We start from the raw sequence: 27,983 nt of genomic DNA, 5'->3' as shown, positions 1-27,983 counted from the left end.
GTCACAGCTGGATGGGAGGGGCAGATCTCACTGGGGCAGGGGCACAGCTGGATGGGGCACAGCTGGGTGGGAGGGGCGGATCGCGTTGAGGCTCGCACAGCTGGGCAGGCCCCAGCAGGGTTTGGCCGGGGCACATCTGGAGGAGTCACCGCCGGGCGGGGCGCAGCTGCCCGGGGCAGGGGGGCCGCCGGGGGGAGTCACATCTGGCCGGGGCTGGGGCACAGCTGGGACGAACGGCCCCATCCCATCCCCCCCCGCCCCCCTTCCCCGGTGCAGGGCGGGGCCGGGGGCGGGGCCGGGGGGCGGGGCCTGTCGGGGCGGGGCGGTGGCGCCGGGGCGGTTCCCGGGGCTCGGCGCGGCGCCGGCGGGCGGGAGGCCACGGTGAGGGGCGCGGGGCCGGGCGGGGGGAGTCGTTCCCCCCCCCCCACATCACCACCACCTCCCCGGGCGGGATCGGGGGCGGAGGGGAAGGGGCTACCGGGCCCCGGAGCATCCCGGGGGCGGCGGGAACGGGGTCTGCTGCCCACCGCCCCGCCCCCGGCCCCATAACCGCCATGGATCCCCTGCCCCACACCCTGCCCTATGGCCGCCCCAGGCCCTGCCTCTGTGCTGTAGCTGCCCCAGATCCCTGCCCTATAACCACCACGGACCAATCCCTGCCCTCTATCCCCGCCCCCCCCCCCCCCAGCCCCTGCCCTATAGCCACTGCAGACCCTGCCCTATAGCTGCCCCATAGCTGCCCCAGACCCCCGCCCTATAACCACTACAGACCTCTGCCCTATACCTGCCCAGGTCCCTGCCCTATAACCACCGCGGACCCCCTGCCCCATACATGCCCTAGACCCCTGCCTAAAACCACTACACGCCCCTGCCCTATACCTGCCCCGGCCCTATAACCACCCTGTCCCCTGCCCTATAGCTGCCCCGGACCCTGCCCTATAGGTACCCCAGAGGTTGCCCTATAACCACGCTGTCCCCTGCCCTATAGCTGCCCCAGGCCCTGCCCTGTAGCTGCCCCAGACCTTGCCCTGTCCCCTGCCCCATAGCTGCCCCAGACCCTGCCCTATAGGAGCCCCAGCCCTATAACCACCCCGTTCCCTGCCTTCCCCATCCCTGCCCTGCCCACCCCTGCCCTGCCCGCTGCTCCCCGCCCTGGGTGGGGGGGATGTCCCCTGGGGTCCCCTCCCTCACCCCGGGGGGGGAGGGGAGGGGGGGGGCTGTTTTTGGGGTGACCCGTCGGCGTCGGTGACGTGACCGTCTCCTCCGGGTGCTTGCCCAGGTGGCGGGTCCGCACGCCGGCAGGATGGTGCCGGTCCCCGTCGCGGCGCTCTGGGCTCTGGCTCCCCTCCTCGTCCGGGCAGGTACCCACCGGCAGCGGGTGGGTTTGGGGACAACCCCCCACCCCGCACCCCCTTTCCTTCCCTGTGGGGACCCCGAGGCGTGGGGCGAGGCTGGGCTGCGGGCAGGCGCTGCCTGCAGGCAGGGGGTGACGGTTCCCGGCATGGCGGTGGTGACTCACCGGGCGGCTGCTTGGCATCGACGAGCCCTCGGCCTTGGCAGGAGCCGCCGCTCAACCTCAGATGCCACCAGCATCATCCTCGCCACTGTCCCAACGTCCCCCGCCCCCACCCCTGACCCACTTCCAGCACCCGGGATGGGATCCAACAGGGAACCCCCATGTCCTCCCGTCTCAGGGGGTGTCCTGCTCCCCCCGCCCCATCCCACCGCGTCCCCATCCCGGGACTCCTGGGGGAATCGGAGGGGCCAGCACGGGGATGGTGACGCCACTGTCCCCTCTCTCCTGCAGACCAGCCCCCCGTCACCGTCACAGCGGCTGTCGGCCAGGACGCCTGCCTGCCCTGCGGCACCCAGCCCTGGGGACGCCTGCGCGGGGTCACCCTCACCTGCACCCACCAGGCTGGCGCCCACCACCCCGTCCCCGTCCTCAGCCACCGCCTGGGCTGGCACCCGCCGCCGGAGCCGGGCTGGCACCCGCCGGAGGAGCCCGACAGCCGGTTTAGGGGCAGAGTCGCCTTCTGTGCCGTGGGACCGGGGGACACCGGCGTGTCCCTGCTGCTGAGGAACCTCAGCGATCCCGATTTCGGGAATTATTCCCGCTACGTGGCCGCCGCCGCCGCCGATGCCCCGCGGCTCCTCTGCAGCCTGGTCCTGAAGCCCGCCGAGGAAGGTGAGCGGGGTCGTGCCGGAGGACGGGTCCTCGGGGGGGTGACACCACCCTCTTTGGGGGTCCCCCCCATTCTCTGGTGTGTCCATCACCTGGACCAGCCCCTGTCCCACCTGCCCCCCCGGGCACGGGGCAGGGAGCGTCGATGGCGGGGGGGTGTGTTTGGCTCCTGTCCCCACGTCCCTGTGTTGCTCCGCAGAGGTCCTGAAAAATGCCGAGCCGGACATGATCATGGTGGTGTGTGTCCTCACCGCCGCCTTCACCGCGGTGGCCATCGGGGTCCTCATCTGCTGCCGCTGCGGGAGGCGGTGCTGCGGGCGCAGAGGTGGGTGCTGCGACGGGGGGGGGCAGCCCGTGAACCCCGATTCCGGTTGGGAGGGGGTTAGCAGCTGGCTCCCGGGTCCTTTGTGAACCTGGAGTTGGGATGGGATGGGGATGGGATGGGGATGAGGATGGGATAGGGGTGGTATTGGATGAGGAGGGGTGGGGATGGGGATGGGGATGGGAATGGGATGGGGATGGGGACGGGGATGGGGCTGGTATTGGATGGGAAGGGATGGGGATGGGATGGGATAGGGGTGGTATTGGATGGGGAAGGGGTGGGGATGGGAGTGGGGATGGGAATGGGATGGGGATGGGGCTGGTATTGGATGGGAAGGGATGGGGATGGGATGGGGATGGGATATGGGACGGGGAAGGGGTGGGGATGGGAATGGGGATGGGATGGGGATGGGGACGGGGATGGGGCTGGTATTGGATGGGAAGGGATGGGGATGGGATGGGACGGTAATGGGGATAGGATGGAATGGGATGAGAATGGGATGGGGATGGGATATGGGACGGGGAAGGGGTGGGAATGGGAATGGGGATGGGATGGGGATGGGGGTGGTATTGGATGGGGAAGGGATATGGATGGAACGCGATGGGACAGGAATGGGGATGGGGATGGGAGGGAATGGGATGAGAATGGGATGGGGATGGGATAGGGATGGTATTGGATGGGGAGGAGTGAGGATGGGAATGGGGATTGGGACAGTGACGCGGATGGTGACGGGGACCAAGATGGGGGTGGGGATGAGGATGAGGGATGGGGATGGGGGTGGTATTGGACGGGGAAGGGATGGGGATGGGGATGGAATGGGATGGGATGGGGATGGGGATGGGATGGAATGGGATGAGAATGGGATGGGGATGGGATAGGGGTGGTATTGGATGGGGAGGGGGTGGGGATGGGAATGGGAATGGGACGGGGATGGGATGGGGACAGCAATATGATGGGAGTGGTATTGGATGGGGAAGGGGTGGGGATGGGATGGGGATCAGGACAATGACGTGGATGGAGACGGGGACAAGGATGGGGATGGGGATGAGGATGAGGGATGGGATGGTGATGAGGACAGGGATGGGGATGGGGATGAGGATGAGGACAGGCATGGGGGTGGGAGCAGCTCTGTGTGGGGACATCGGGGTGCTGCTCCTTGCCCTGTGGGGCGCAGCCGGGCTGGGTGCCCATGGGTGGCACATGGGGGTCCTGCCGCCCTGGCTCACCGTCACCCTCAGCGCGAGGGTCAGCCCCGGAGACCGGAGCTGCGGATGAAGGAGGAGGAGCAGCGGTGGCTTTGAGTGACCTGAAGAGTCTCAATGCCTGAGGGCACCGGCGGCCCCATGGAGGAGCTCCAGCAGTGACCCCGGTGCAGGATGCGGCCCTGGCTCCACCGAAGGGGGGCCTGGCGGGGCTGGGGCTCGGGCGATGCTCTGGGGATGCAGGCAAAGGGGGGGCAAGGACCTGGGGGTGGGCAGGACGGGTGCTGGGGGGTGGCAGGGTGGGTGCATGGGGGCTTTGTGGGTGCAGGGTGCTCTGGTCGTGGTCCCCCCACCCACCGGGGAACAACCAAACCCCACGGGGCTATGGCTGGGGGGGGCCAAACCTGCCGCGGTTGTCTTCGGTCCCCTAATAAAGCACGTTGCTCCGGAGCAGGGGGTGGCCCCCTCCTTCCCGGTCCACCCCGGCCTGCACCCCCCGTGGGGACAGGCTGGGGGGGCTTGGGGCAGGGCTGGGGTGTGGGGGCTGTGGGGTGGGGTGTCCCCGTGCAGGGATGGGACGTGGGGGTCCTGGAGAGGGGTCATGGGGGTTCCTGCGTCAGGGATGGGGCCGAGGTCGGGGGGAGATGGGGGTCCTGGGGAGGGAGGATCCTGAGGCTGGGATGGGGTATGGGGGTCCCAGGACGGGGGGGGAACCCTGTGTAGGGATGGGACACGGGGGTCCCCGGGGGGTTCCTGGGGCAGGGATGGGGTGTGGGAGCCCCAGGGGGGTCCCCCTGCACACCCGAACCCCCGTTCCCACTGTGTGTCGCTGCCGCCGGACGGGATGGGGTGGGGTGGGGTGGCCCCACCCACAGTCACGCCCCTCCCCCAGCCCCGCCCACAGGCACACACCTCCTCCCTCCCATCCACGGACACATCCCGTCTTGTTCGCCCCATCCCATTCCATCCCATCCCAACCCATCCCAATCCCATCCCATCCCTATCCCATCCCAACCCATCCCATCCCCATCCCATTCCATCCCTCCCCATCCCCATTCTATCCCATCCTAACCCATCCCATCCCATCCCAATCCCATCCCATCCCCATCCCATCCCCATCCCAACCCCATCCCATCCCAACCCATCCCCATCCCATCCCAATCCCATCCCATCCCCATCCCATCCCCATCCCAATCCCATCCCAATCCCATCCCCATCCCATCCCCATCCCAATCCCATCCCATCCCTATCCCATCCCAACCCATCCCAATCCCATCCCAACCCATCCCATCCCATCCCATCCCCATCCCAATCCCATCCCAATCCCATCCCCATCCCATCCCAATCCCATCCCATCCCCATCCCAATCCCATCCCCATCCCATCCCCATCCCATCCCTATCCCATCCCAACCCATCCCTATTCCATCCCAACCCATCCCAATCCCATCCCATCCCCATCCCATCCCCATCCCCATCCCAATCCCATCCCCATCCCCATCCCCATCCCATCCCCATCCCTATCCCATCCCATCCCATCCCATCTGATCCCAATCCCATCCCATCCCTATCCCATCCCAACCCATCCCTATTCCATCCCAACCCATCCCAATCCCATCCCATCCCCATCCCATCCCCATCCCCATCCCCATCCCCATCCCATCCCCATCCCTATCCCATCCCATCCCATCTGATCCCAATCCCATCCCATCCCAACCCATCCCCATCCCAATCCCATCCCATCCCTATCCCATCCCAACCCATCCCCATCCCATCCCAATCCCATCCCATCCCCATCCCTATCCCATCCCAACCCATCCCCATCCCATCCCAATCCCATCCCATCCCCATCCCAACCCATCCCCATTCTATCCCATCCCATCCCATCCCATCCCCATCCCATCTGATCCCAATCCAATCCCATCCCCATCCCTATCCCATCCCATCCCATTGTGAGAAACGCTCCTTAGCCAGTAAGCGGGGCTCAGGCAGTGGACGATACGAAGCCCATTGTATTTGACCATTTTTGGAAGAGCGGGTGTCCTAGCAGGTGGGCACACTCTTGCTTCTTGAAGCACACCTTTTTATTTCCTAATCCTGGCCGAATTTTCCCTCCCCTGTGTCCCATTGGCTGGGTATTCCAGGCCTCACAGCCAGTCTGGAGCACCTAAAATCCTTCCTGGGTGTCCGCCTCTTGTTCCCGTCTCTTTATGCTACACCTAGAGGGCTTATCTGACTATTTCTTCCTTTTCGGGGAAATTGCCCGATGGCACTAGCCCTGGTTAAATGTTTGACCACCCTTCCAGACGCTAATCCGGGAAGAATCAGTTTGTCCTTCTGTCCGTGCGATAGGAGATGTTCTACGAGCCTTTGCTGGAGCCTCTTTGTTTGGTCATTCCCTTGTCACGTCACCTCTGACGGAAACGGCTTTTCTCCTCCGCAAAAGCAATCCCTGCCTCTCTCACGCCATCCCATCCCTCCCATCCCCATCCTACCCCATCCCCTCTCCCTCCCCCTCCCCTTCCCATCCCATCCCATCTCATCCCAATCCAATCCAATCCCATCCCCATTCCATCCCTATCCCATCTCATCCCATCCCATCCCGTCCCTGCCCCATTCTCATCCCATTCCATCCCATCCTCATTCCAACCCACCCCATCCCATCCCCATCCCCTTCCCATCCCATTCTCATCCTATCCCATTCCATCCCATCCCCATTCTAACCCACACGACCCCATCCCATCTCAGCCCAATCCAATCCCATTCCCATCCCATTCCCATCCCATTCTCATCCCATCCCCTTCTCATCCCATCCCCATTCCAACCCATCCCATCTCCATCCCCTTCCCATCCCAACCCAATTCAATCCCATCCCATCCCCATCCCATTCCATCCCATCCCATCCCCATTCCAACCCACCCCATCCCATTCCCATCCCATCCCATCCCCATTCCAACCTATCCTATCCCATCCCCATCACCATCCCCTTCCCAGCCCATCTCATCCCAATCCTATCCAATCCCATCCCCATGCCATCCCCATGCCATCCCCATGCCATTCCCATGCCATTCCCATGCCATTCCCATCCCATTCTCATCCCATCCCCATTCCAAACCATCCCATCCCATCCCATCCCATCCCATCCCATCCCATCCCATCCCCATTCCAACTCACCCCATCCCATCCCTATCCCATTCCCATCCCATTCTCATCCCATCCCCATCCCCTTCCCATCTCATCCCAATCCAGTCCCATCCCCATCCCATTCCCATCCCATTCTCATCCCATCCCCATCCCCTTCCCATCTCATCCCGATCCAATCCCATCCCCATCCCATTCTCATCCCGTCCCATTCCATCCCATCCTATTCCAACCCATCCCATCTCCATCCCCTTCCCATCTCATCCCATCTCATCCCAACCCAATCCAATCCCATCCCATTCCCATCCCATTCTCACCCCATCCCCATTCCAACCCATCCTATCCCATCCCCATCACCATCCCCTTCCCATCCCAACTCATCCCATCCCATTCCCATCGCATTCTCACCCCATCCCCATTCCAACCCATCCCATTCCTATCCCATTCCATCCCATCCCCATTCCAACCCACCCCACCCCATTCTCATCCCATCCCATCTCATCCCAATCCAATCGCCATCCCATTCCCATCCCATTCTCATCCCATCCCATCCCATCTCATCCCAATCCTATCCCCATCCCCATCCCGTTCTCATCCCGTCCCATTCCATCCCATCCCCATTCCAACCAACCCCATCCCATTCTTATCCCATCCCATCCTCATTCCAACCCCTCCTATCCCATCCCCATCACCATCCCCTTCCCAGCCCATCTCATCCCAATCCAATCCAATCCAATCCCATCCCCATCCCCATCCCAAACCATCCTATCCCCATCCCATCCCATTCCATCCCATCCCCATTCCAACTCACCCCATCCCATCCCTATCCCATTCCCATCCCATTCTCATCCCATCCCCATCCCCTTCCCATCTCATCCCAATCCAATCCCATCCCCATCCCATCCCCATCCCATTCTCATCCCATCCCCCTCTCATCCCATCTCCATTCCAACCCATCCCATCTCCATCCCCTTCCCATCCCATCCCATCTCATCCCAACCCAATCCAATCCCATCCCATCCCCATTCCAACCCATCCCGTCCCATTCCATCCCATCCCCATTCCAACCCACCCCACCCCATTCTCATCCCATTCCCATCCCGTCCCATTCCATCCCATCCCATTCCAACCCATCCCATCTCTATCCCCTTCCCATCCCATCCCATCTCATCCCAACCCAATCCAATCCCATCCCATCCCATCCCCATTCCAACCCATCCCGTCCCATTCCATCCCATCCCCATTCCAACCCACCCCACCCCATTCTCATCCCATCCCATCCCAGTCTCATCCCACCCCACAGGAGTTCCCCCCTCCGTGTTGCCACCCCAGTCCCGTGTCCCCCCTCCTTCCCCCGTGTCCCCAGGCCAGCAGCATGACCACCGCAGCCACCACCAGGCCCAGCACGGGTGACGTGCGCTCACAGTGACAGCCTGAAGGGCACTCGCGGGTCTGCCATCCACCGCGGCCCCATCACTGTCACCCACGGTGACCCTGTGGGGCACGTGCAGGGTGGGGACACCTGGATGGTGGCATCCCCGAGGATGTCCCTGCACGGTGGTGGCACCACTCACCTGGTGGGGGACTGCTGGGGCGAGAGGGGTGCCCTCCCAAGCAGCGTGGTGACGCGCATGTCACCCCACCGCTGTCCCACACCCCGTGGGTTCCCCAGCCAGAGGATGCTGGTGGCACCTGTGATGGGGACAGCAGAGTGGCATCACGGGGTCCCCTGTCCCCAAACACCCCATCGCCCACCCAGCTGTGGGATTTGGGGACCCTGGGGTGCAGCAGGATGGAGCCCCCAGGTTGATGTCCCTTTCTTGCAGGGCCACTGAGCCATGGGCAGGGGGGGACCAGGGCTGGGGTCCCCCCAGCAGGGCCACTCTGTGGGCAGGGGGACATGGGGGGGCGAGCAGGCAGGGAGGGGGGTGGGACACAGCCACCGCAGGCAGGGGACAAGCAGAGGCAACAGGTCTGCCCTGGGTCCCGCCAGATTTGGGGGATGGTGGCATGACCCCCTGTAGAGGAAGACATGGTTGGGGGCCACCTCAACCATGGGGACATGTCCCTGGGGAGATATCCATGGGGACTTGTCTATGGGGTCACATCCATGGGGACATGTCCCTGGGGAGACATCCATGGGGACATGTCCAAGGAGACTCATCATGGGGACATGTCCATGGGGAGACATCCATGGGGAGACATCCATGAGGAGACATTCATGGGGACATGTCCATGAGGAGACATCCATGGGGAGACATCCATGAGGAGACATTCATGGGGACATGTCCATGGGGAGACATCCATGGGGAGACATCCATGGGGAGACATTCATGGGGACTTGTCCATGGGGACTTGTCCATGGGGACATGTCCATGAGGAGACATCCATGCAGACTTGTCCATGGGGACCTGCCTGGTGGCATCGCAGAGCCACTTTCTGCCATTGTCACGGGATCTGGGGAGGATGGCGCCAGCGGGAAGGAGACTGTCACCACGGAGGGCGAGTGGTCCGGTGGTGGGATCTCCCAGGGGTTCTTGGTAGGGGCCCCCCAACCCCTCAATGCCGATGGCTGTGGGGAGCTCCTTACCCAGGCAGGGGGGTGGGTGACACGAGGACACCACATATGGTGTGGAGGCAGGGGACAGGGATGGGGACGCTGGTGGCTCTCGCTTCCCTTTCCTGCCCAGCTGTCACGGGGCAGCTCTGGGAACACGCCCGTTGTCCGAGTGGAGGTGAGGGAGACACGGGGATCTGGTGGGTGGGGGTATAGGGCTGGGGGGGACACGTATGGATCTGATGGGTGGTTGTGTGGATCTGATGGGTGCTCGATGAGATCTGGTGGGTGGATGTATAGATCTGGTGGGTCAACGCGTAGATCTGAGGGTGAACACACGGGTCTATGGCAGATGTGTAGATCCGGTGGGTGGATGTATAGATCTGGTGGGTCAACGCAAAGGTCTGATGGGTGAACACACGGGTCTATGGCAGATGTGTAGATCTGGTGGGTGGATGTATAGATCTGGTGCGTCAACGCAAAGGTCTGATGGGCAAACGCATGGATCTATGGCAGATGTGTAGATCTGGTGGGTGGATGTATAGATCTGGTGGGTCAACGCAAAGGTCTGATGGGTGAACACACGGGTCTATGGCAGACGTGTAGATCTGGTGGGTGGATGTATAGATCTGGTGGGTCAACGCGTAGATCTGGTGGGCAAACGCATGGATCTATGGCAGACGTGTAGATCTGGTGGGTGGATGTATAGATCTGGTGGGTCAACGCGTAGATCTGGTGGGCGAACGCATGGATCAATGGCAGATGTGTAGATCTGGTGGGTGGATGTATAGATCTGGTGGGTCAACGTGTAGATCTGATGGGTGAACGCATGGATCTATGGCAGATGTGTAGATCCGGTGGGTGGATGTATAGATCTGGTGGGTCAACGCAAAGGTCTGATGGGTGAACACACGGGTCTATGGCAGACGTGTAGATCTGGTGGGTGGATGTATAGATCTGGTGCGTCAACGCGTAGATCTGGTGGGCGAACGCATGGATCTATGGCAGACGTGTAGATCTGGTGGGTGGATGTATAGATCTGGTGGGTCAACGCGTAGATCTGGTGGGCGAACGCATGGATCAATGGCAGATGTGTAGATCTGGTGGGTGGATGTATAGATCTGGTGGGTCAACGTGTAGATCTGATGGGTGAACGCATGGATCTATGGCAGACGTGTAGATCCGGTGGGTGGATGTATAGATCTGGTGGGTCAACGCAAAGGTCTGATGGGTGAACACACGGGTCTATCGCAGACGTGTAGATCTGGTGGGTGGATGTATAGATCTGGTGGGTCAACGCGTAGATCTGGTGGGCAAACGCATGGATCTATGGCAGATGTGTAGATCTGGTGGGTGGATGTATAGATCTGGTGGGTCAACACAAAGGTCTGATGGGTGAACACACGGGTCTATGGCAGACGTGTAGATCTGGTGGGTGGATGTATAGATCTGGTGGGTCAACGCGTAGATCTGGTGGGCAAACGCATGGATCTATGGCAGACGTGTAGATCTGGTGGGTGGATGTGTAGATCTGGTGGGTCAACGCGTAGATCTGGCAGGTGAACACGCGGATCGATGGGCAGACGGGTAGATCTGATGGCTGGACACAGATCTCACACCTGGATGTACAAATCTGATGGGCGAACCCGTAAATCTGGTGGGTGGATGCGTAGATAAGATGGGTGGATGCACAGATCCGATGGGCAGGTGCAAAACTGGTGGGTAGACACGTAGATCTGATGGTGGGCACCCAGATTTGATGGGTGGGCACCCAGATCGCACATGGATGCATAAATCTGGTGGGTGGATGCACAGATCTGATGGGCCTGTGTGGAAATTTGACGGGCGGAGGTACAGATTTGAGGGGTGGACATGCAGATCTGATGGGTGGGTGCATAAATATGGCGGGTAGATGTGTAAATCTGATGGGTGGGTGCATGGATCTGATGGCTGGACGTGTAGATCTGATGAGGGACATGCAGATCCGATGGCTGGACACGTAGATCTGATGGGTGGACACCTAGATCTGACGGGTGGACACGCAGATCTCATGGGTGGACACACAGATCTGATGGGTACAGCTCTGACAGACAAACAGACGTGTAGACCTGACGAGAGGACAGTGCATCCATCGTCCAACGTGGGCACCTTCTTCTTCATCGCTGGGGCAGAAGCACTTCTGTGGGGACCACGGAGCGTTCAATCCCACCAAGACCTCGTGGGTTGGCTGCAGGGGCTCTCCGGAGACCCACGGGCACCAACCGCTGCGTTTTTGGGGCCCTGGGGGCTTCTTCCAGCAGCACCCAAAGCAGACACCTCCTCTGGTGGTGGGACCTGCAGCTGGGGCCGGGTGGTGGCTCCTCGGTGACATGGGCTGCGTGTCATCACTGTGGTGGCACCTTGGTGACCCTAAAAGCAAGAAGGGGATTTTTTGGTTTCAGTTCCTCTGCCCGAAGCTCTTCGCCTTCCTCCAGGAAGGGCCGTGCCAGCGCCAGCAGCTGCTCCCCGGGGCTTTCCAGCCTCGATGAACTCTGGCATAGTAGATAAATACTAATAAATATAATAATAAACATAATAATAAATATAATAATAACCGGGACTGGACACCTGAAAATAAAGGCAAATACGAAGAAATCCACCAAAGCATCCCATTTTTTACACAGCTCGCAGATTTTAGCAGCAGAGAGGGGAATTGCCGGGGTTTCGGGCTCCACTTCCCCATGCCGGCGATGTCGCTGAGGACGGCGCGTCGGCGCTGCCCGTTTTGGTGTGATTTCTACAAATTTGGGGTCAGAGGGAAACTCCCAATCTCCCCATCCGGGCGCGTTTCAGGGATGAGGGCTCCCCCATGTCCCTGCCGTCCCCACGAGGGTCCCAGCTGTCCCCTCGCGTCCCTCCCGAAGGCTGTCACCCCAGGCAGAAATCAATTATTAACTACAATGACATTAATTATAATATGCAACAATCCCGTCCCGGGGCTGGGGCTGTCTGGGGCAGGGACGGGATAATTCGGGCAATTCTGGGGGAAGGAGGAGCTGCAGGGTGAGGAAGGAGGGACTGGGGACCGACCTGTCTCATCACGTAGTTGAACACCGGGGTGCGCTGTCCCTTTAAGGCGGCGGGGCGCCGCGAACAGGTGCGCCGGCGACACACCGCGCTGGGAAAGGGCGGTGGCTGAGCGACGGGGAGAGCCACCAATGGGAAGGCAGAGTGAGGCGGACGGACCAATGAGCGGGCAGAGGAGGGAAGGGGGCGGGCTGTTACCCGTCTCGGCTGCGCTCGGGGGTGCGAAGTGGGGTCCGGCGGCTCCGTGATCGGCGACGCTCGGCTCTCTTCGGCCCGGTTCGGTTGGGTTCGGCTCCGTTCGCGCCGCTTCGGCTCGGCCATGGCGAGGCGGGCGGCGGGCGGCCGCGGTCCCCACGGGGACGATTTCTCCTTCGTCAGCCCGGCGGTGAAGTACGTCCTCTTCTTCTTCAACATGCTCTTCTGGGTGAGTGGCAGCGGGGGGCACACCAGCACCGGGCCCCCCCTCCCCCCCCCGCCCCATCCCCGGACCCCACCGGGACCCCCATCCCCGAGGGAGTCACCGGGGACACCCCTATCCCCGGACTCCCCCGGGGATCCCCGGACCCCAGGACACCCCATCTCCGAGGAGGTCACTGGGGATCCCCCCCCCGTCCCCGAACCCCACTGGGACCCCCCCCCGGACTGTCCCCATCCCCGGACTCCCTGGGACCCCCATTCCCGAGGGTGTCACCAGGGACCCCCAGACCTTGGGACTCTCCCCATTCCCGGACCCCCTGGGATCCTCGTCCCCAAGGGGGTCACCGGGGACACCCCCATCCCCGGACCCCCCCCGGCCTTGGGACTGTCCCCATTCCCGGGACCCCCATCCCCGAAAGGATGACGGGGGACCCCCCCACTCCCGAACCCCACCGGGACCCCCTGGGACCCCCATCCCCGAGGGTGTCACCGCGGACCCCTCCCATCCCCAAACCCCCCCGAGGACCCCCAGACCCTGGGACTGTCCCCATCCCCTCATCCCCTGGGACCCTCCGTCCCCGAGGGTGTCACCGGGGAACCCCCCATGCCCAAAACCCCCACCCTGGGACCCCCCAACCCCATCCCCGGGCCCCAATGGGGACCCCCAGACCTTCGGACCCCCCTTTCCCCCATTCCCCGGGACCCCCCCAGGAATCCCCAACCCCCCCGACCCCCCCCCCCCCCCCGTATCACCGGGGCTAGCTGTGTCCCCTCACCCCCCGAGGGATTTTGGGGTCCCCCTCGCTGATGGTGTCACCCCTGGGTGCCCCCCCCAACCCCAACTTTTGGGGTGACACAGCCCTTTGGGGGTGTCCCCGTCCCCCCCGGGGGAACACAGGGTCCCCTCTTGTCCCCAGCCCACCCCAGGGACGCCTCCTGCCTGGGAGCCACGTGGGGTTTTTTTTCAAATTTTGTGGAGGATTTTTTTTTTAATGTTTTTTTGCGGGGGGGAAAGAATGCTTTGGTTTTTTTTTTGTTTTATGTTTCCTGGGGACTTTTTTAATGTTTTGAGGGATTTTTTTTTTATGTTTTGGGGTGTTTTTTTATAACGTCTTGAGTGATTCTTTTAACATTTTTAGGGATTGTTTTGAAGGATTTTTTTTACGTTTTGGGATATTTTTGCTGTAATGTTTTGAGGGATTTTAATGGTTTTTTATTATTTTAATTTTTTTTTTTAATGTTTGGGGAGGGTTTTTTGATGCTTTGAGGGATTTTTTAATATTTTGGGGGACTTTTTTATGTTTTGAAGGATTTTAATGTTTTGATTTTTTTTTAATGTTTCGAGTGGTTTTTGTTTAATGTTTTGGGGGATTTTTTTCTGTTTTTTGGGATTTTTTTATGTTTTGGGGGATTTTTTTTTATGTTTTGAGGGATTTATTTTTTTTTAATGCTTTGTGGCGGTTTTTTATGTCTTTGGGTTTGTTTTTTATGGTTTTGGGGGATTTATTTATGTTTGGGGTTGGAGGGGGGTGGTTTGGAAGGTGGGGATTTTTTGGAGGGTGGGGATTTTTTGGAGGGATGTCACCGCAAGCCGGCTCCGCCTGGGGGTGACGAGGGGAAACCGAGGCAGCGTGTCCGTGTCCGGTGCCCCGTTTACAGCCCGGGGGGCTGCAGCCAGGGGACCCCCAGCGCCGGGGGGGGGCTCACAATCCCCCTCCCCGTCCTGCTCCACAGATGATCTCAATGGTGATGGTGGCAGTGGGGGTCTATGCCCGGCTACTGAAGCACGCAGGTGAGGTTGGAGGGCTTGGGGGTGACGAGGGACACCCCGGGGGGGGTTGTCTGCGGTGCCGGGGGGGGGGGACGGACACTGTCGGTGACAGCTGGCCGTGGCAGAGGCGGCGCTGGCCTGCCTGGCGGTGGACCCTGCCATCCTGCTGGTTGTGGTCGGCGTCCTCACCTTCCTCATCACCTTCTGCGGCTGCGTGGGCTCCTTGCGGGAGAACATCTGCCTGCTCCAGACGGTGAGGACCCGGGGACGGGGATGGGGGGGTTCCCTCCTGTGCCCCCCCCCCCTCACCATCACACTCCTCTCCTCCGCAGTTCTCCATCTGCCTGACCATCGTCTTCCTCCTGCAGCTGGCCGCCGGCGTGCTGGGCTTTGTCTTCTCCGATAAGGTACCACAGCGGTGTTGGTGGGGGGCTCAATGACCCCCAGCCTGTCCCGTTGGGTGACAGCCTTGCTGATGTCCCCCCCATGCCGTGATGCTGTGTCCACCCCCACAGGCACGCGGGAAGGTCAGCGAGATCATCAACGGTGCCATCGTGCATTACCGGGATGACCTGGACCTGCAGAACCTCATCGACTTTGGGCAGAAGGAGGTGTGTGGTGGGGGGCCAGGATGTCCCTCCAGCAAACGAGGAAATGTGGGTCGGGCTTCGGGGTCTTGGCTCTTGCCGTAAATCCATGGGCTGCTCCAGGCTGGGGATGCTTGGTGGCTTCTCCGGTCCAAGGACGTTGGGTGGCCCCTCCATGAGGATTTGATGTTCATGGTGAAGAGCTGGATGGAAAGGGATGAGGGGGGAAGAAACATCCCTCAGTGTCTCTGTTGGAGCTTGTGTTTATGTAGGGCCTGCTAAAACCGCTGTGGGGGGGATCGCTTGTCAGGGGTGGCCCCCCCCCGCAGCTGAGCACCCCGTGTCCTTCCCCACAGTTCAGCTGCTGCGGTGGCGTCTCCTACAAGGACTGGTCCCAGAACATGTACTTCAACTGCACCGCCGCCAACCCCAGCCGGGAGCGGTGCTCCGTCCCCTTCTCCTGCTGCCTGCAGGACGCCCAGGAGGTGAGGATGGCGTCCTGGGGGGGGACGACCCTGTGTGTCCTCGGTAGACCCTGCCACCCCCAGGTATCACCCCTTTGGGGGGCATTTCGGGAGCCCAGCGGTGGAGCTGGGGCTGGGGACACAAAAGGGGACACCCCGAGCGGCGCCAAGGCGAGGGCAGAGGTCCTGGTTTCCCCCCAGGTGGCAGGCCCCCCCCCCTCCTCCAGCCTGGTGGGTTTTGTCCCCAGCCCCTCTGTGTCCCCTCCCTCGCAGGCTGTCATCAACACCATGTGCGGGCAGGGCATGCAGGCCATGGGCTACCTGGAGGCCAGCGCCTTCATCTACACCAACGGCTGCATCGACACCCTGGTCAACTGGATCCACAGCAACCTCTTCCTGCTGGGGGGCATCGCCCTGGGGCTGGCCGTCCCCCAGGTACCGGGGTTGGGGGGAGAAGGGACCATCCTGCAGCTCTACCTCGTTCGGGAGTTGCCTTAACGATGCATCTAATTGCAACCCTGCGGAGTCAGGGCAGGATTTGGGGTTGGGGGGAGCCATGTAAACGTCGGGCACGTCCTTGCCCGGAGCTGTGTAACTCGCTTGTAGGATGGTGGGGTGACACTCCCCAGTGTCCCTCAGCACCTTCATCCTCCTCTTCTCTTCCTCCTCTTCCTCTCCCACAGCTGGTGGGCATCCTGCTGGCTCAGATCCTCATCAACCAGATCAGAGACCAGATCAAGCTCCAGCTCTACAACCAGCAGCACCGGGCAGACCCCTGGTACTGAGTCCCGGCGCATCGTGGCAGTGCCAGTGTCCATCCCTGCGTCTGTCCCCGCAGCGTGGCAGTGGCTCAGGGAGCTGGGACCTCAACAGTGACTTTCCAAACCCTGGATCTGTAGGAAGAGCCGAAGGGGCTTTGCTGCAAAAGAGGGAGGTTGGAGTGGACTGTGGACACCCACATCCGTGTGCGGTGGATGCTCTGCTGCGGAGAGCGACGCTGGGGACTCTGTGCCTTCGGCAGCCGGCGCGAGAACAGGGGTGTGCCGTGCTGCTGCGCCCTTTTTTGGGGACCGAACCAGCCCCGGTGAACTGCTGTCTGTCTGTCTGTCCGTCCGTCCGTCCGTCCTGGGGGACCGAGAGCTGGTTTGCACTTGGACGTCCTTCCCATGTCTTCTTGTGCTGGAGATCTGTCTGTCCGTCCGTGCACCGAGCTGCCTTCGCCCGGGGCAAGGCTGGCCCCAGGACTGGGGATGTTTCCCCCAATCGCTGGGTGTCACCAACCCCGTTGGCTCCGTTGGGGACATCCGATGGCTTCACTCACCGGCCGGGAGCAGGAACCATCACCCGTGTGGCCGCCCTGGAAGAAGACGGGCCAAGAGGATGTCCTGCCCAGGGCTGACCCATGGGAGTTTTGTTAGCTGAGAGGGGGGGTCCTGTCTCTGCCCCGGGGGGGGGGGTCGCACCCCTCTGTGCGGAGGAGGGGACAGGCGCCGTCCTGCGTCCCCTCTTGAGGTGTCGGTGTGGTGCCATGACGTTTCCCTTTGCTTTCATGGAGAATAAAGAGAGATGAGGCCGGACCCTGCGATCTCCGCCGTGCCGGGTGGGGGGGCTGCTTGTTTGCTTGTTGGGGGGGGGGTCGCAACACCATGGCTTTGGGCAATGGCTCGGTGGGGACAGGGTCGAGGCCAGCCCCTTCCCATGCAGCATCCCCCGGCATCGCAACAGTATTATGCTGGTGGAGGTCGGCTGTGGGGAAAACAAATGTTAATACCCCCCCGAAAAAGGGGGGGAGAAGGGGGCGAGGGGCAGCACAGCCATCAGAGACCCCCCCAGCGAGGACAGCTTGGGGCAGTTTTTGCTGCCTTGCTGGGGGGGGGATGGCTTTGGGAAGGTGGGGACCCACATTCCCCCCTCTTCTGCCCCAGGGGAAGAGTCTGGGGCGCAAAGCTGTGAGCTGGGGGAGGGGCGGGGGGGGCTGCCGCTTCCCCCCCCTCCCCAGGATAGCAGGCCCCGGCCTCGCTTTTCGGAGCTGTCGCAAACCGTGGGTGGAGATTTATTTTTTAGTTTGTTTCTCTTTTTTTTTTTTTTTATATAGTTTTTTTTTTTTCTTCTCCTCGGGCTGGGTGGTCCCCCCCGCGCCGCCCCGCCGCGGAGGGAGTCGGGATGCGGCCCAGCGCCCGGCCCTTTGTGTGCGGGCGGCAGGCGCCCAGGCGGGCCGGGGATGGGGCCGTGCCCCGCTGCCACCTCCCTGCACTGATTTTGGCCCCCCTGTGCCAACCCCCCACAGCTTTTAGCCAGGGGGGCACAGGGCTCTCGGGGACGGAGGTGGCCGCGCTGGCCCCATCCTGCCCCAGCGTCAGCCAAGGGCCAGCTCCCAGCTGGGTGCTCTGGGAAAACTACCCCAAAACTGTCCCCTCCGTGCCCCAAAGAGTGACTTTTCCCCCTAAAAAGGACTTTTCCCCCCAAAAGAGCAACTTCTGAAAAAGTGTGCTGCCCCCCGAGCAACTGCTCTCCCCAAAAAAGCTGGTTTTTCTTTCCCCAAAAAAGCAACCTCACCCCCCCCCAAATGTGAGTCCTCACCCAAAAGAGCGATTTCTCCCCCCAAAAGTGATTGCTCCCCCAAAGAATGACACCTCCCCCCGAAAAGTGACTTCTCCCCCCCAAAATATTACTTTTCTCCCCAAAATTTCCCCCCCAAAGAGCTACTTCTCCCCCAAAAAGCAAGTTCTCTCCCAAAAGTGGCTGCTCTCCCTCAAAAGTGACCAAAAAGCAACTTTTCTCACTTCAAAAGTGACTTTTGTCCTTCAAAAGTGACTTCTGTCCCCAAAAGTATCTTCCCCCTTAAAAAGAAACTTTTCTCCCCCTCAAAGTGATTTTTGTCCCCAAAAAACTACTTTTCTCCCCCAAAAGTGACTTCGCCCTCAGAAAGAGTAACTTTTATCCCCCAAAAGCAGCTTTTGTCCCCTCAAAAGTGAATTTTGTCCCCCAAAAAGTGACAGCTTCTCCCCCCAAAGTAACTTTGCCCTAAAAAAAAGTAACTTTTGTCTCCAAAAAGCAACTTTTCTCCCCCCAAAAGTGACTTCTCTGTTCCCCTAAAAATAACTTCCACAAAAAAGTGACTTATTATGCCCCAAACCTTTTCTCTCACAATAAAGTGCCTTTTGTCCCCTAAAAAGTGACTTTTGTCCCCCGAAACGGACTTTTCTCGCCCCAAGAGTGGCTTCTCTTCCATAAAGGCAACGTTTCTCCTCCAAAAAAGTGACTCTTCCTTGCCCAAAAGTAACTCTCCCCCAGAAAAAAAGTTACTTCCCCCCCTCACATCCAACTTTCCTCCCCAGAAGCGATTTGTCTCCCGAGAAACCAACTTTTCTCTTGAAAAAAAAGTGATTTCTCTGCCTAAAAAGCAATTTTACCTCTCAAAAGTAACTTTTTTTCTCCTCGGACCAACCTTTGTCTTCCCTAAACCCGACTTCTCTCCCTCAAGAAGCAACTTTCCCCCCTCAGACCCAACTCCCCCCTCCCAAATCTCTCCTCTGCCCTCTAAATCCAACTTCTCTCCGAAAAAAACAACCCTTCTCTTCCAAAAACGCGACTCCTCCCCCTTCCAAAGCAACATTTCCCCTCCTAAAAGTGACTTCTTCCCCCCAAAACCTACTTTCCCCTCACAAAAACCAACATGTCCACCCCCCCAAACCAACTTTCCCCTCACAAAACCCAACATTTCACCTCCCAAACCCAACTTCCCCCTCACAACCCTCATCTTTTCCCCCTAAAAATACGACTTTCCCCTCACAAAACCCAACATTTTCCCCCAAAAAACACCCACCCCCCTCCAGCAGCTCCCCTCGGGAGAACAACCCTCTCCCCTCCTCCCTGAGCGCCATCCCTCTCCTCAATACCCCACTTTCCTCCTCAAAAACCCGTCCCCTCCCTTCCCCCTTCGAAAAAAAGTAACTTTTTTTCCTCACAGAAAGCCAGTTTCCTCCTCAAAAACTCGTCCCCTCCCTGCCCGCTTCGAAAAAAAGTTAACCTTTTTCCTCACAAAAAGCCACTTTTCACCCTCAATAACTCGTCCCCTCCCTGCTCCCTTCGAAAAAAAGTAACTTTTTTCCTCACAAAAAGTCACTTTCCTCCTCAAAAACTCGTCCCCTCCCTGCCCGCTTCGATTTTCTTCACAAAAACTCACTTTTCCCCTCAAAAACTCGTTCCCTCCCTGCCCCCTTCGAAAAAAAGTAACTTTTTCCCTCACAGAAAAAAAAGCCACTTTCCCCCTCAAAAACTCGCCCCCTCCCTGCCCGCTTCGAAAAAAAAAGTAACTTTTTTTCCTCACAAAAAGCCACTTTTCCCCTCAAAAGCGGGCCGCCCCCCTTCCCGCCGCGCCGCCTCTCCTCAGCCCGCCCCGGCGGGGGGCGCGGGGCCGCGGCGGGCCGGGCCGCGCTGAGGGAAGAGGAGGAGGAGGAGGAGGAGGAGGAGCGGCCCCGCTCCGCTCCCGGCGAGCTCAACAAAGGGCGTCGGGGCATGGCGGGGGCCGGGGCCGGGCCGCCCGCTTAGGGCCGGTGCGGGCCGGGATGGCGGCGCAGGGCGGCGGGTGGCGGTGGGCGCTGGCGCTGGGTATGGCGCTGGCCTTGGGCGGCCGCCGCTGCCCCGCCGCCCCTTTCCTCAACTCCTCGGCCGTTCCCGAGCGTTGCCGCCGCCCGGCGCCCTGCGAACGGCTCCGGTACGGTGCCTGCTTGGGCTCGGCCCTGCCCTACGCCGCCACCTCCACGCTGCTGGCTGCCGACTCCGCCTCGCAGGAGGAGGCTCACGGAAAGCTCCTGCTCTGGTCCGGTACGGAGGGGGAAAGGGGGGCCTGAACCCCCCCACACACCCCGGCCCAGCGCGGTATAGCGGGGGAGGGGGGTAGTGAGGGGCTATGGGGGGGCATTGGGGGCCGGGGAGCGCTACAGGGGGGGACAGGGACGGTATAGAGGGAGCTTGGGTATGGCACAGAGGGGGAGGGAGCAGTATAGCAGGGGCCTGAGGGACACTATAGTGTCTATAGCAGAGACACTATAGAAATCTGTACAGCAGGGGACAGGGGATGGGTACAGTATGGAAAACTATACAGCAGGGGACAGGGGATGGGTACAGTGTGGAGGGGGGCAGTATATCAGGGGACAGGGGATGGGTACAGTATGGAAAACTGTACAGCAGGGGACAGGGGATGGGTACAGTATAGAAGGGAGCAGTATAGCAGGGGACTGGGGGTGGCATAGAAAACTATAGCAGGGGGCTGGGGCTGGGTACAGTATAGAGAGAAGTGGTATACTGGGGGACAGGGGATGGGTACAGTATGGAAGGGAGCAGTATAGCAGGGGACTGGGGGTGGGTGCAGTATAAAAAACTGTATAGCAGGGGACTAGGCATGGGTACAGTGTAGAGGGGAGCAGTATATCAGGGGACAGGGGATGGGTACAGTATGGAAAACTGTACAGCAGGGGACTGGGGATGGGTACAGTATAGAAGGGAGCAGTATAGCAGGGGACTGGGGGTGGGCGCAGTATAAAAAACTGTACATCAGGGGACAGGGGATGGGCACAGTATAGAAAACTGTATAGCAGGGGACTAGGTATGGGTACAGTGTAGCGGGCAGCAGTATATCAGGGGACAGGGGATGGGTACAGTATAGAAAACTATAGCAGGGGACTAGGCATGGGTACAGTATAGAGGGGAGCAGTACAGCAGGGGACAGGGGTGGTTACAGCATAGAAAACTATAGCGGGGATGGGTACGGTATAGAAAACTGTATAGCAGGGGACTGGAGATAGGTATGGTGCAGAGGGGAGCAGTATAGCAGGGGCCTTGGAGCGGGTAGCAGGATAGTAGGGGACAGGAGATGCACACAGTATAGAGGGGAGCATTATAGCAGGGGACTGGGGTGGGTACAGTATAGAGGGGGAGCAGTATAGCAGGGGACTGGGGTGGGTACAGTATAGAGGGGGAGCAGTATAGCAGGGGACGACAGGTAGGTGCAGTATAGACAGGTGCATAGCAGGGGAGCAGGGATGTGTGTGGTACAGAGGGGGCCCTGGGGTTGGGTAGAGTATAGAGGGGGAGCAGTATAGCAGGGGAGCGGGGTTGAGCCCCGTAGGGCAGGGGAGCAGTAGAGCACTCGGGGATGGGCACGGTGCCCCAGAGGCGTTATAGAGGGGTCCAGGCGCTGCGTGTGCCATGCAGCTGGGGTCAGCCCCGTCCCATCCCACCCCATCCCGCCCCACATCCCCATGGTGGGAGGGGACGACAGGACGATGGGGGTCTGCCCGGGGGTGGTGACGGCGCTGTCCCCGCAGGCCTGCGCAACGCCCCGCGCTGCTGGGACGTCATCCAGCCCCTGCTCTGCGCCGTCTACATGCCCAAGTGCGAGGACGGGCAGGTGGAGCTGCCCAGCCAGACCCTCTGCCAGGCCACCCGGGCGCCATGCACCATCGTGGAGCGCGAGCGCGGCTGGCCCGACTTCCTCAAGTGCACACCTGACCGCTTCCCCGAGGGATGCCCGGTACGGGGGGGAATCGTGGAATCATGGAATGGTTTGGGTTGGAAGGGACCTTAAAGGCCACCCAGTGGCACCCCCTGCCCTGGGCAGGGACACCTCCCACCAGCCCAGGTTGCTCCAAGCCCCGTCCAACCTGGCCTTGAACCCCTCCAGGGATGGGGCAGCCACAGCTTCTCTGGGCAACCTGGGCCAGGGGCTCACCACCCTCACAGCAAAGGATTTCTTCCCAATATCTCATCCCAATCTCCCCTCTTTCAGTTTAAAATGTTCCCCCTCGTCCCATGGCTCCCCTCCCTGCTCCAGAGTCCCTCCCCAGCTTTCCTGGAGCCCCTTTAGGGACTGGAAGGGGCTGGAAGGTCTCCCCGGCGCCTTCTCTTCTCCAGGCTGAACCCCCCCAGCTCTCTCAGCCTGTCCCCACAGCAGAGGGGCTCCAGCCCTCCCAGCATCTCCGGGGCCTCCTCTGGCCCCGCTCCAACAGCTCCATGTCTCTCCTGTGCTGAGGCCCCAGCGCTGGAGGCAGCACTGCAGGGGGGTCTCCCCGAGCGGAGCAGAGGGGCAGAATCCCCCCCTCGCCCTGCTGCCCATGCTGCTGGGGATGCAGCCCAGGCTGCGGGGGGTTTCTGGGCTGCCAGCACATGGTGCCGGCTCCTGGTCAGCTTTTCCCCCCAAGAAGCATCCCCAAGTCCTTCTCCTCAGGGCTGCTCTCCATCTCTCCATCCCCAGCCTGGGCTGAGGCTGGGGACTGAGCACCACTCAGCTTGGTGTGTTCCACAAACTTGCTGAGGGTGCCCTCGATCCCAGTGTCCGTGTCATTGATGAAGATATTGAAGAGCCCTGGTCCCAGTACGGATCCCTGATCCAATCGTACTTGTCACTGATCTCTCTTTGGACATTGAGCCATTGACCATGACCCTCTGGATGCGACCATACAACCAATTCCTCATCCACTGAACAGTCCACCCATCAAATCCTTATCTCTCCAATTCAGAGAGAAGGATGTTGGGGGAGGACACAGTGGGGGCACGCTGCCACGGGCTCCAAATCCCCACAGGGAAACACCGGCTGTCCCCAGCCCTCACAGGGGACTGATGTCCACCCCAGCAGCCCAGCCTTCGCCGTGGGGCTGTCTCCTCCTCCTCCTCCTCATGGCCTCACTTCTCCTCCGGCAGAACGAAGTGCAGAACATCAAGTTCAACAGCTCGGGGCAGTGCGAGGCGCCGCTGGTGCGGACGGACAACCCCAAGAGCTGGTATGAGGACGTGGAGGGTTGTGGCATCCAGTGCCAGAACCCGCTTTTCACCGAGAAGGAGCACCGAGAGATGCACGTCTACATCGCTGCCTTCAGCTCCGTCACCATCTTCTGCACCTTCTTCACCCTGGTGAGATACGGGGGGACACGGGGAGGTGTCCCCAGAAGAGGACTGGGCACCAAACTGTCCCTTTTTCCCCCTCGCCAGGCCACATTCGTCGCTGACTGGAGGAACTCCAACCGCTACCCTGCCGTCATCCTCTTCTACGTCAACGCCTGCTTCTTCGTGGGCAGCATCGGCTGGTTGGCGCAGTTCATGGATGGCGCCCGCGACGAGATCGTGTGCCGGGCTGATGGCACCATGCGGCTGGGGGAGCCCACGTATGTGTCACCTTCGTCCCCATCCCACCGCGGCCATGTGCCAAGAGAGGTCCCTGGGATCAAGGAGGGCTCTCAGGGTTTCCTGGGAGGATGGACAATGCTCCAGTCTTGGGGTAGGAGAGACCTCCTTCCTCCCTGTGTCCCGTCGTGGAGGTTGGTGACACTCCTGTCTCCTCTCTCTCCGTAGCTCCAACGAGACGCTCTCTTGCGTCATCATCTTCGTCATCGTTTACTACTCACTGATGTCGGGTGTCATCTGGTTCGTCATGCTGACCTACGCCTGGCACACCTCCTTCAAGGCGCTGGGCACCACCTACCAGCCACTGCTGGGCAAGACCTCCTACTTCCACCTCATCACCTGGTCCATCCCCTTCGTCCTCACTGTGGCCATCCTGGCCGTGGCGCAGGTAACAGGACTGCGATCCCGTGTCCTGGCAGTTCCCTGCCAGGGTGACGTGCGTGGGGAAGGGTGGCCACAGCCAACTGACCCCCCTCGTCCCCATCTCTGCCAGGTGGATGGTGACTCTGTCAGCGGCATCTGCTTCGTGGGGTACAAGAACTACCGCTACCGAGCTGGCTTCGTCCTGGCACCCATCGGGCTCGTCCTCATCGTGGGGGGCTATTTCCTCATACGGGGTAGGTGTGGGCTCGCCCCAGCACGGGGATGGGGGCACTGTGGGTGTCCCCCCACCCTGACCACCTTGTCCCTCCACCGCAGGGGTCATGACACTCTTCTCCATCAAGAGCAACCACCCCGGGCTGCTGAGCGAGAAGGCGGCCAGCAAGATCAACGAGACCATGCTGCGGCTGGGTAAGCGGGGCTCCATCACCACCATTTCCATTGGAATTTGAGTGGGAATGGGGATGTTTTGTCCCCTGAACCCAGACAGCCCCATCCCACCTTCCCTGGGTTGGCTGCAGGGGGGGACAAAGCTGTACTGCAGTGACACAGCCCCGGTGCAGCAACTTTGTCGTGGTGTTGCTCGGGTTTGGCTAAATCAGGGATGTCCCACTTCTCTTCCAGGCATCTTTGGCTTCTTGGCCTTCGGCTTCGTCTTCATCACGTTTGGCTGCCACTTCTATGACTTCTTCAACCAGGCGGAGTGGGAGCGCAGCTTTCGGGAATACGTCCTGTGAGTGGGATGGGGACGGGAGGGTGAGTGGGACGCTGGTGGCATCCCAGCACCTCGCGTTTAGCGGGGGGACGTTGCAGAGTGGAGAGCCCCATGTCCCCCACCAGCGTTGCCACCACACCTCCACTCTGCAGAGCTGTGGGGCATTGTCGGCTGTTCCCCTCCTTAGGGCCACCATCCTGCGTCTGTCCCCACAGGTGCGAGGCCAACGTGACCATCGCCACGCAGACCAACAAGCCCATCCCAGACTGCGAGATCAAGAACCGGCCGAGCCTGCTGGTGGAGAAGATCAACCTCTTCGCCATGTTCGGCACCGGCGTCTCCATGAGCACCTGGGTCTGGACCAAGGCCACCTTGCTCATCTGGAAGCGCACCTGGTGCAGGTGGGACCCTGGGGATGTCACCCCAGCTCCACGTGACCCTTCTTGCCCCATCCAACATCCGGAGATGTTGGAGGTTGTCCCCGGAGTGTTGTCCATCAGCTCAATGAGTTGTGGGCTCACAGCAGGCAGCAGTTTGGGACCGGGGTGGCCTCTCCCCCTTTGCAGGTGTCTCATGTCCTGTTTGTGGGACACCTCCAGCCCCAGGGGACCCATCCAACGCAGTCCCCAGCCCTTGGTGTCCATATCCAGAGGAGGGGAGGGAGATGGGGACAGTCCCCATGCCCACAGCTGTGATGCCTGGGGGTGTGTGTCCCCCGTGTCCCTGCTCTGACACGCCGTGTCCCCAGGCTGACGGGGCAGAGCGATGACCAGCCCAAGAGGATCAAGAAGAGCAAGATGATCGCGAAAGCCTTCTCCAAGCGCAAGGAGCTGCTGCGTGACCCAGGCCAGGAGTTGTCCTTCAGCATGCACACCGTCTCGCACGATGGCCCCGTGGGTACGTGCCCATGGGAGGGGGCCACCTTGCCAGCACCCCGGGGTCCCCACTGTCCCCGCCCTTGACCAGGGCTCCCTCGTTGTCATTGCAGCCGGTTTAGCGTTTGACATCAACGAGCCGTCGGCCGATGTGTCCTCAGCGTGGGCCCAGCACGTCACCAAGATGGTGGCCAGGCGAGGGGCTATCCTGCCCCAGGACGTCTCCGTGACACCTGTGGCGACACCTGGCAAGTCCTTGGGGACCGTGTGGGGCATCTCTGGGGGGACGAGCCGAGCTGAGGGGTGTTGGGGCTGTGCAGGGAGGCAGAGCTGGGGGGCTGGGGCTGGCCGGGGGGGCGCAGGGCAGGATGCGGCCGCTCTCACCCACCCCATCCCGTGTCCCCCCCGCAGTGCCACCGGAGGAGAGGGCCAACCTCTGGGTGGTGGAGGCCGACGTCTCTCCCGAGCTGCAGAAGCGCAGTGCCCGCAAGAAGAAGCGGAGGAAGAAGAAGAAAGAGGTGTGCCCAGATCCTGAGCGCTGCCTGGGGGGTCCCGCAGCCCCCCTGGCCCCCAGTGCCGTCCCTCGCCTGCCCCGGCTGCCCCCCCAGCCCTGCCTGGTCGCCTTCGCCCCCGACGTCCTCCCGGGGCTCCAGCCCGAAGCCGCCTTTGCTGGGGGGCCATGGGATGGGCGCCGCAGAGCCAACGTCTTCCACCTCATCAGCAACCCCTTCTGCCCCGAGCGCGGGTCCCCGGAGGAGAGCCCTGGCCCCAGCAGCGGGCACCGGCAGCACAACGGGGGTCCGCTCTGGCCCCCCGACCCCGGCACCCTGCCCCGCGGTGGGGGGCCGAGGACTCAGGGCCAACGGGCCAGCTTGGCCCCCATCCACTCACGGACCAACCTGGTGGACGCGGAGCTGCTGGATGCCGATTCGGACTTTTAAGCCCAGCGGGACATTGCGAGGGGACAGGGGCACCTGGGGTGAGACCTGAAGCCTCGTCCAGCCTGCGAGGGGACCCCGAAGCCCACCCCATCCCACCAGGGCCGGTCCCAAGCATCCCTCCATCCCGGCCACAGCCGATTTCTCCTCTCGGAGGACGGTGTTTCTCCTCACATCGCCCGAAAAGACTCGATGCACATCCCAGCCCAGCGAGATGCCGTCAGAAGGGTTTTGGGATCCCCCCCCCCCGGCATCGCTGGGAGAAGAGAAACAGGGTGTCGGTGGAACAAAACCCACCCGGGTCCTGCAGGGATTTAAGGACAAAGGGGACACTGCCTTTGCCGCCGATGGGGACGGGAGTGGGTGGCCCGCCCCGGGACAGCGGTACCAGGCAGCGGGCGAACATAGGTGAGGGTAGATTTTGGGACCCGCTGACACCCCTCGCTCGCCCTCTGCCCCCACCCGTGGCTAGATGGTACGTAGAGCTTACAAACACTTGTGCCAATAGTTCGTTGTTGTTTTTTTTTTTAAAAAAAATTTAATCTTTGTATAATACACCAAGACGTGATGGCCGAGCGCGGCCTCCGCTCGGGTGCTGCGGCCGAGAGCAGGATGCGCTGACCCCCACCTTCACAGGGCGGCGGCAGCAGCATCCCTGGGGTGCACCCATTTTTTTGGGGTGCACCCCTATTTCTTCAGGGGTCCCAAAGTGCCTTCCAGCTCCCCCAGAGAGCTGAACCAGACCCAAACCGCAGGGCTGGTGGGACGGCCGTCCCCTGCCACAGGAGATGAGGAGCTGCCTCGGGGTGCACGGGCGCTCCCCAAGCCACGATGCAAAAAAAAAAAACCAACAAAACTTTAAAATCCCAGGGTGCGCAAGGCGAGCCGGGGTGGCCTTTGCTGTCTGGGTGCACCAACCCCCTTGAGCAAAGTTTTTTATTTTTTATTTTTTTATTTTTAAGGAAAAAAACCCCAAGTTCCAGCAAACCCGGCCGAGCCCCGAGGTAGGACTCCAGTCCCTGCTGGTGTTTTGTATCCATTATCCCTGTACACATCTTTAGTAAATCCTGGTAGGCTCCTGGCTTTCTCGCTATCCCGGTGACCTCCACGGGTTAATTTTTGCTGTGTAAAGGAAAAAAAAAAACCTCCTGTATCAGTATTAAATTTGCCAAGTTTCCATTGC

The 27,983-nt window shown here is 60.9% G+C and overlaps 3 protein-coding genes across 3 annotated transcripts; all 3 read left to right on the top strand.

Annotated features, from left to right (window-relative positions):
• The first annotated feature begins 323 nt into the window (after positions 1-323).
• On the top strand, positions 324-3,916 carry LOC134511133 (uncharacterized). Its single transcript, XM_063324640.1, has 5 exons — positions 324-381; positions 1,280-1,361; positions 1,808-2,188; positions 2,385-2,510; positions 3,746-3,916. The coding sequence occupies exons 2-5, from the start codon at positions 1,304-1,306 to the stop codon at positions 3,832-3,834; spliced, it is 654 nt and encodes a 217-aa protein (XP_063180710.1). The 5' UTR covers positions 324-381; positions 1,280-1,303; the 3' UTR covers positions 3,835-3,916.
• An 8,750-nt stretch (positions 3,917-12,666) lies between these two features.
• TSPAN33 (tetraspanin 33) lies at positions 12,667-17,269 on the top strand. Its single transcript, XM_063324627.1, has 8 exons — positions 12,667-12,895; positions 14,623-14,680; positions 14,785-14,912; positions 14,992-15,066; positions 15,175-15,270; positions 15,603-15,731; positions 15,984-16,145; positions 16,394-17,269. The coding sequence occupies exons 1-8, from the start codon at positions 12,791-12,793 to the stop codon at positions 16,493-16,495; spliced, it is 855 nt and encodes a 284-aa protein (XP_063180697.1). The 5' UTR covers positions 12,667-12,790; the 3' UTR covers positions 16,496-17,269.
• A 2,895-nt stretch (positions 17,270-20,164) lies between these two features.
• SMO (smoothened, frizzled class receptor) lies at positions 20,165-27,983 on the top strand. Its single transcript, XM_063323773.1, has 12 exons — positions 20,165-20,537; positions 22,040-22,245; positions 23,412-23,621; positions 23,700-23,872; positions 24,060-24,279; positions 24,385-24,508; positions 24,591-24,683; positions 24,897-25,005; positions 25,203-25,388; positions 25,736-25,884; positions 25,976-26,110; positions 26,274-27,983. The coding sequence occupies exons 1-12, from the start codon at positions 20,279-20,281 to the stop codon at positions 26,801-26,803; spliced, it is 2,394 nt and encodes a 797-aa protein (XP_063179843.1). The 5' UTR covers positions 20,165-20,278; the 3' UTR covers positions 26,804-27,983.

Source organism: Chroicocephalus ridibundus, chromosome 1 (assembly GCF_963924245.1).
Source record: "Chroicocephalus ridibundus chromosome 1, bChrRid1.1, whole genome shotgun sequence".
Classification (NCBI taxonomy): domain Eukaryota; kingdom Metazoa; phylum Chordata; class Aves; order Charadriiformes; family Laridae; genus Chroicocephalus; species Chroicocephalus ridibundus.
This window is presented reverse-complemented; position numbering and strand designations above follow the sequence as displayed.

Coding starts and splice junctions, on each gene's coding strand:
- LOC134511133 (XM_063324640.1), top strand. CDS start 1,304: ATGGTGCCGGTCCCCGTCGCGGCGCTCTGGGCTCTGGCTCCCCTCCTC. Junction 1,362..1,807: donor TCCCCTCCTCGTCCGGGCAG/GTACCCACCGGC, acceptor TCTCTCCTGCAG/ACCAGCCCCCCGTCACCGTC. Junction 2,189..2,384: donor CCTGAAGCCCGCCGAGGAAG/GTGAGCGGGGTC, acceptor GTTGCTCCGCAG/AGGTCCTGAAAAATGCCGAG.
- TSPAN33 (XM_063324627.1), top strand. CDS start 12,791: ATGGCGAGGCGGGCGGCGGGCGGCCGCGGTCCCCACGGGGACGATTTC. Junction 15,067..15,174: donor GCTTTGTCTTCTCCGATAAG/GTACCACAGCGG, acceptor CCACCCCCACAG/GCACGCGGGAAGGTCAGCGA. Junction 15,271..15,602: donor TCGACTTTGGGCAGAAGGAG/GTGTGTGGTGGG, acceptor CCTTCCCCACAG/TTCAGCTGCTGCGGTGGCGT.
- SMO (XM_063323773.1), top strand. CDS start 20,279: ATGGCGGCGCAGGGCGGCGGGTGGCGGTGGGCGCTGGCGCTGGGTATG. Junction 20,538..22,039: donor AAAGCTCCTGCTCTGGTCCG/GTACGGAGGGGG, acceptor CTGTCCCCGCAG/GCCTGCGCAACGCCCCGCGC. Junction 23,622..23,699: donor TCTGCACCTTCTTCACCCTG/GTGAGATACGGG, acceptor CCCCCTCGCCAG/GCCACATTCGTCGCTGACTG.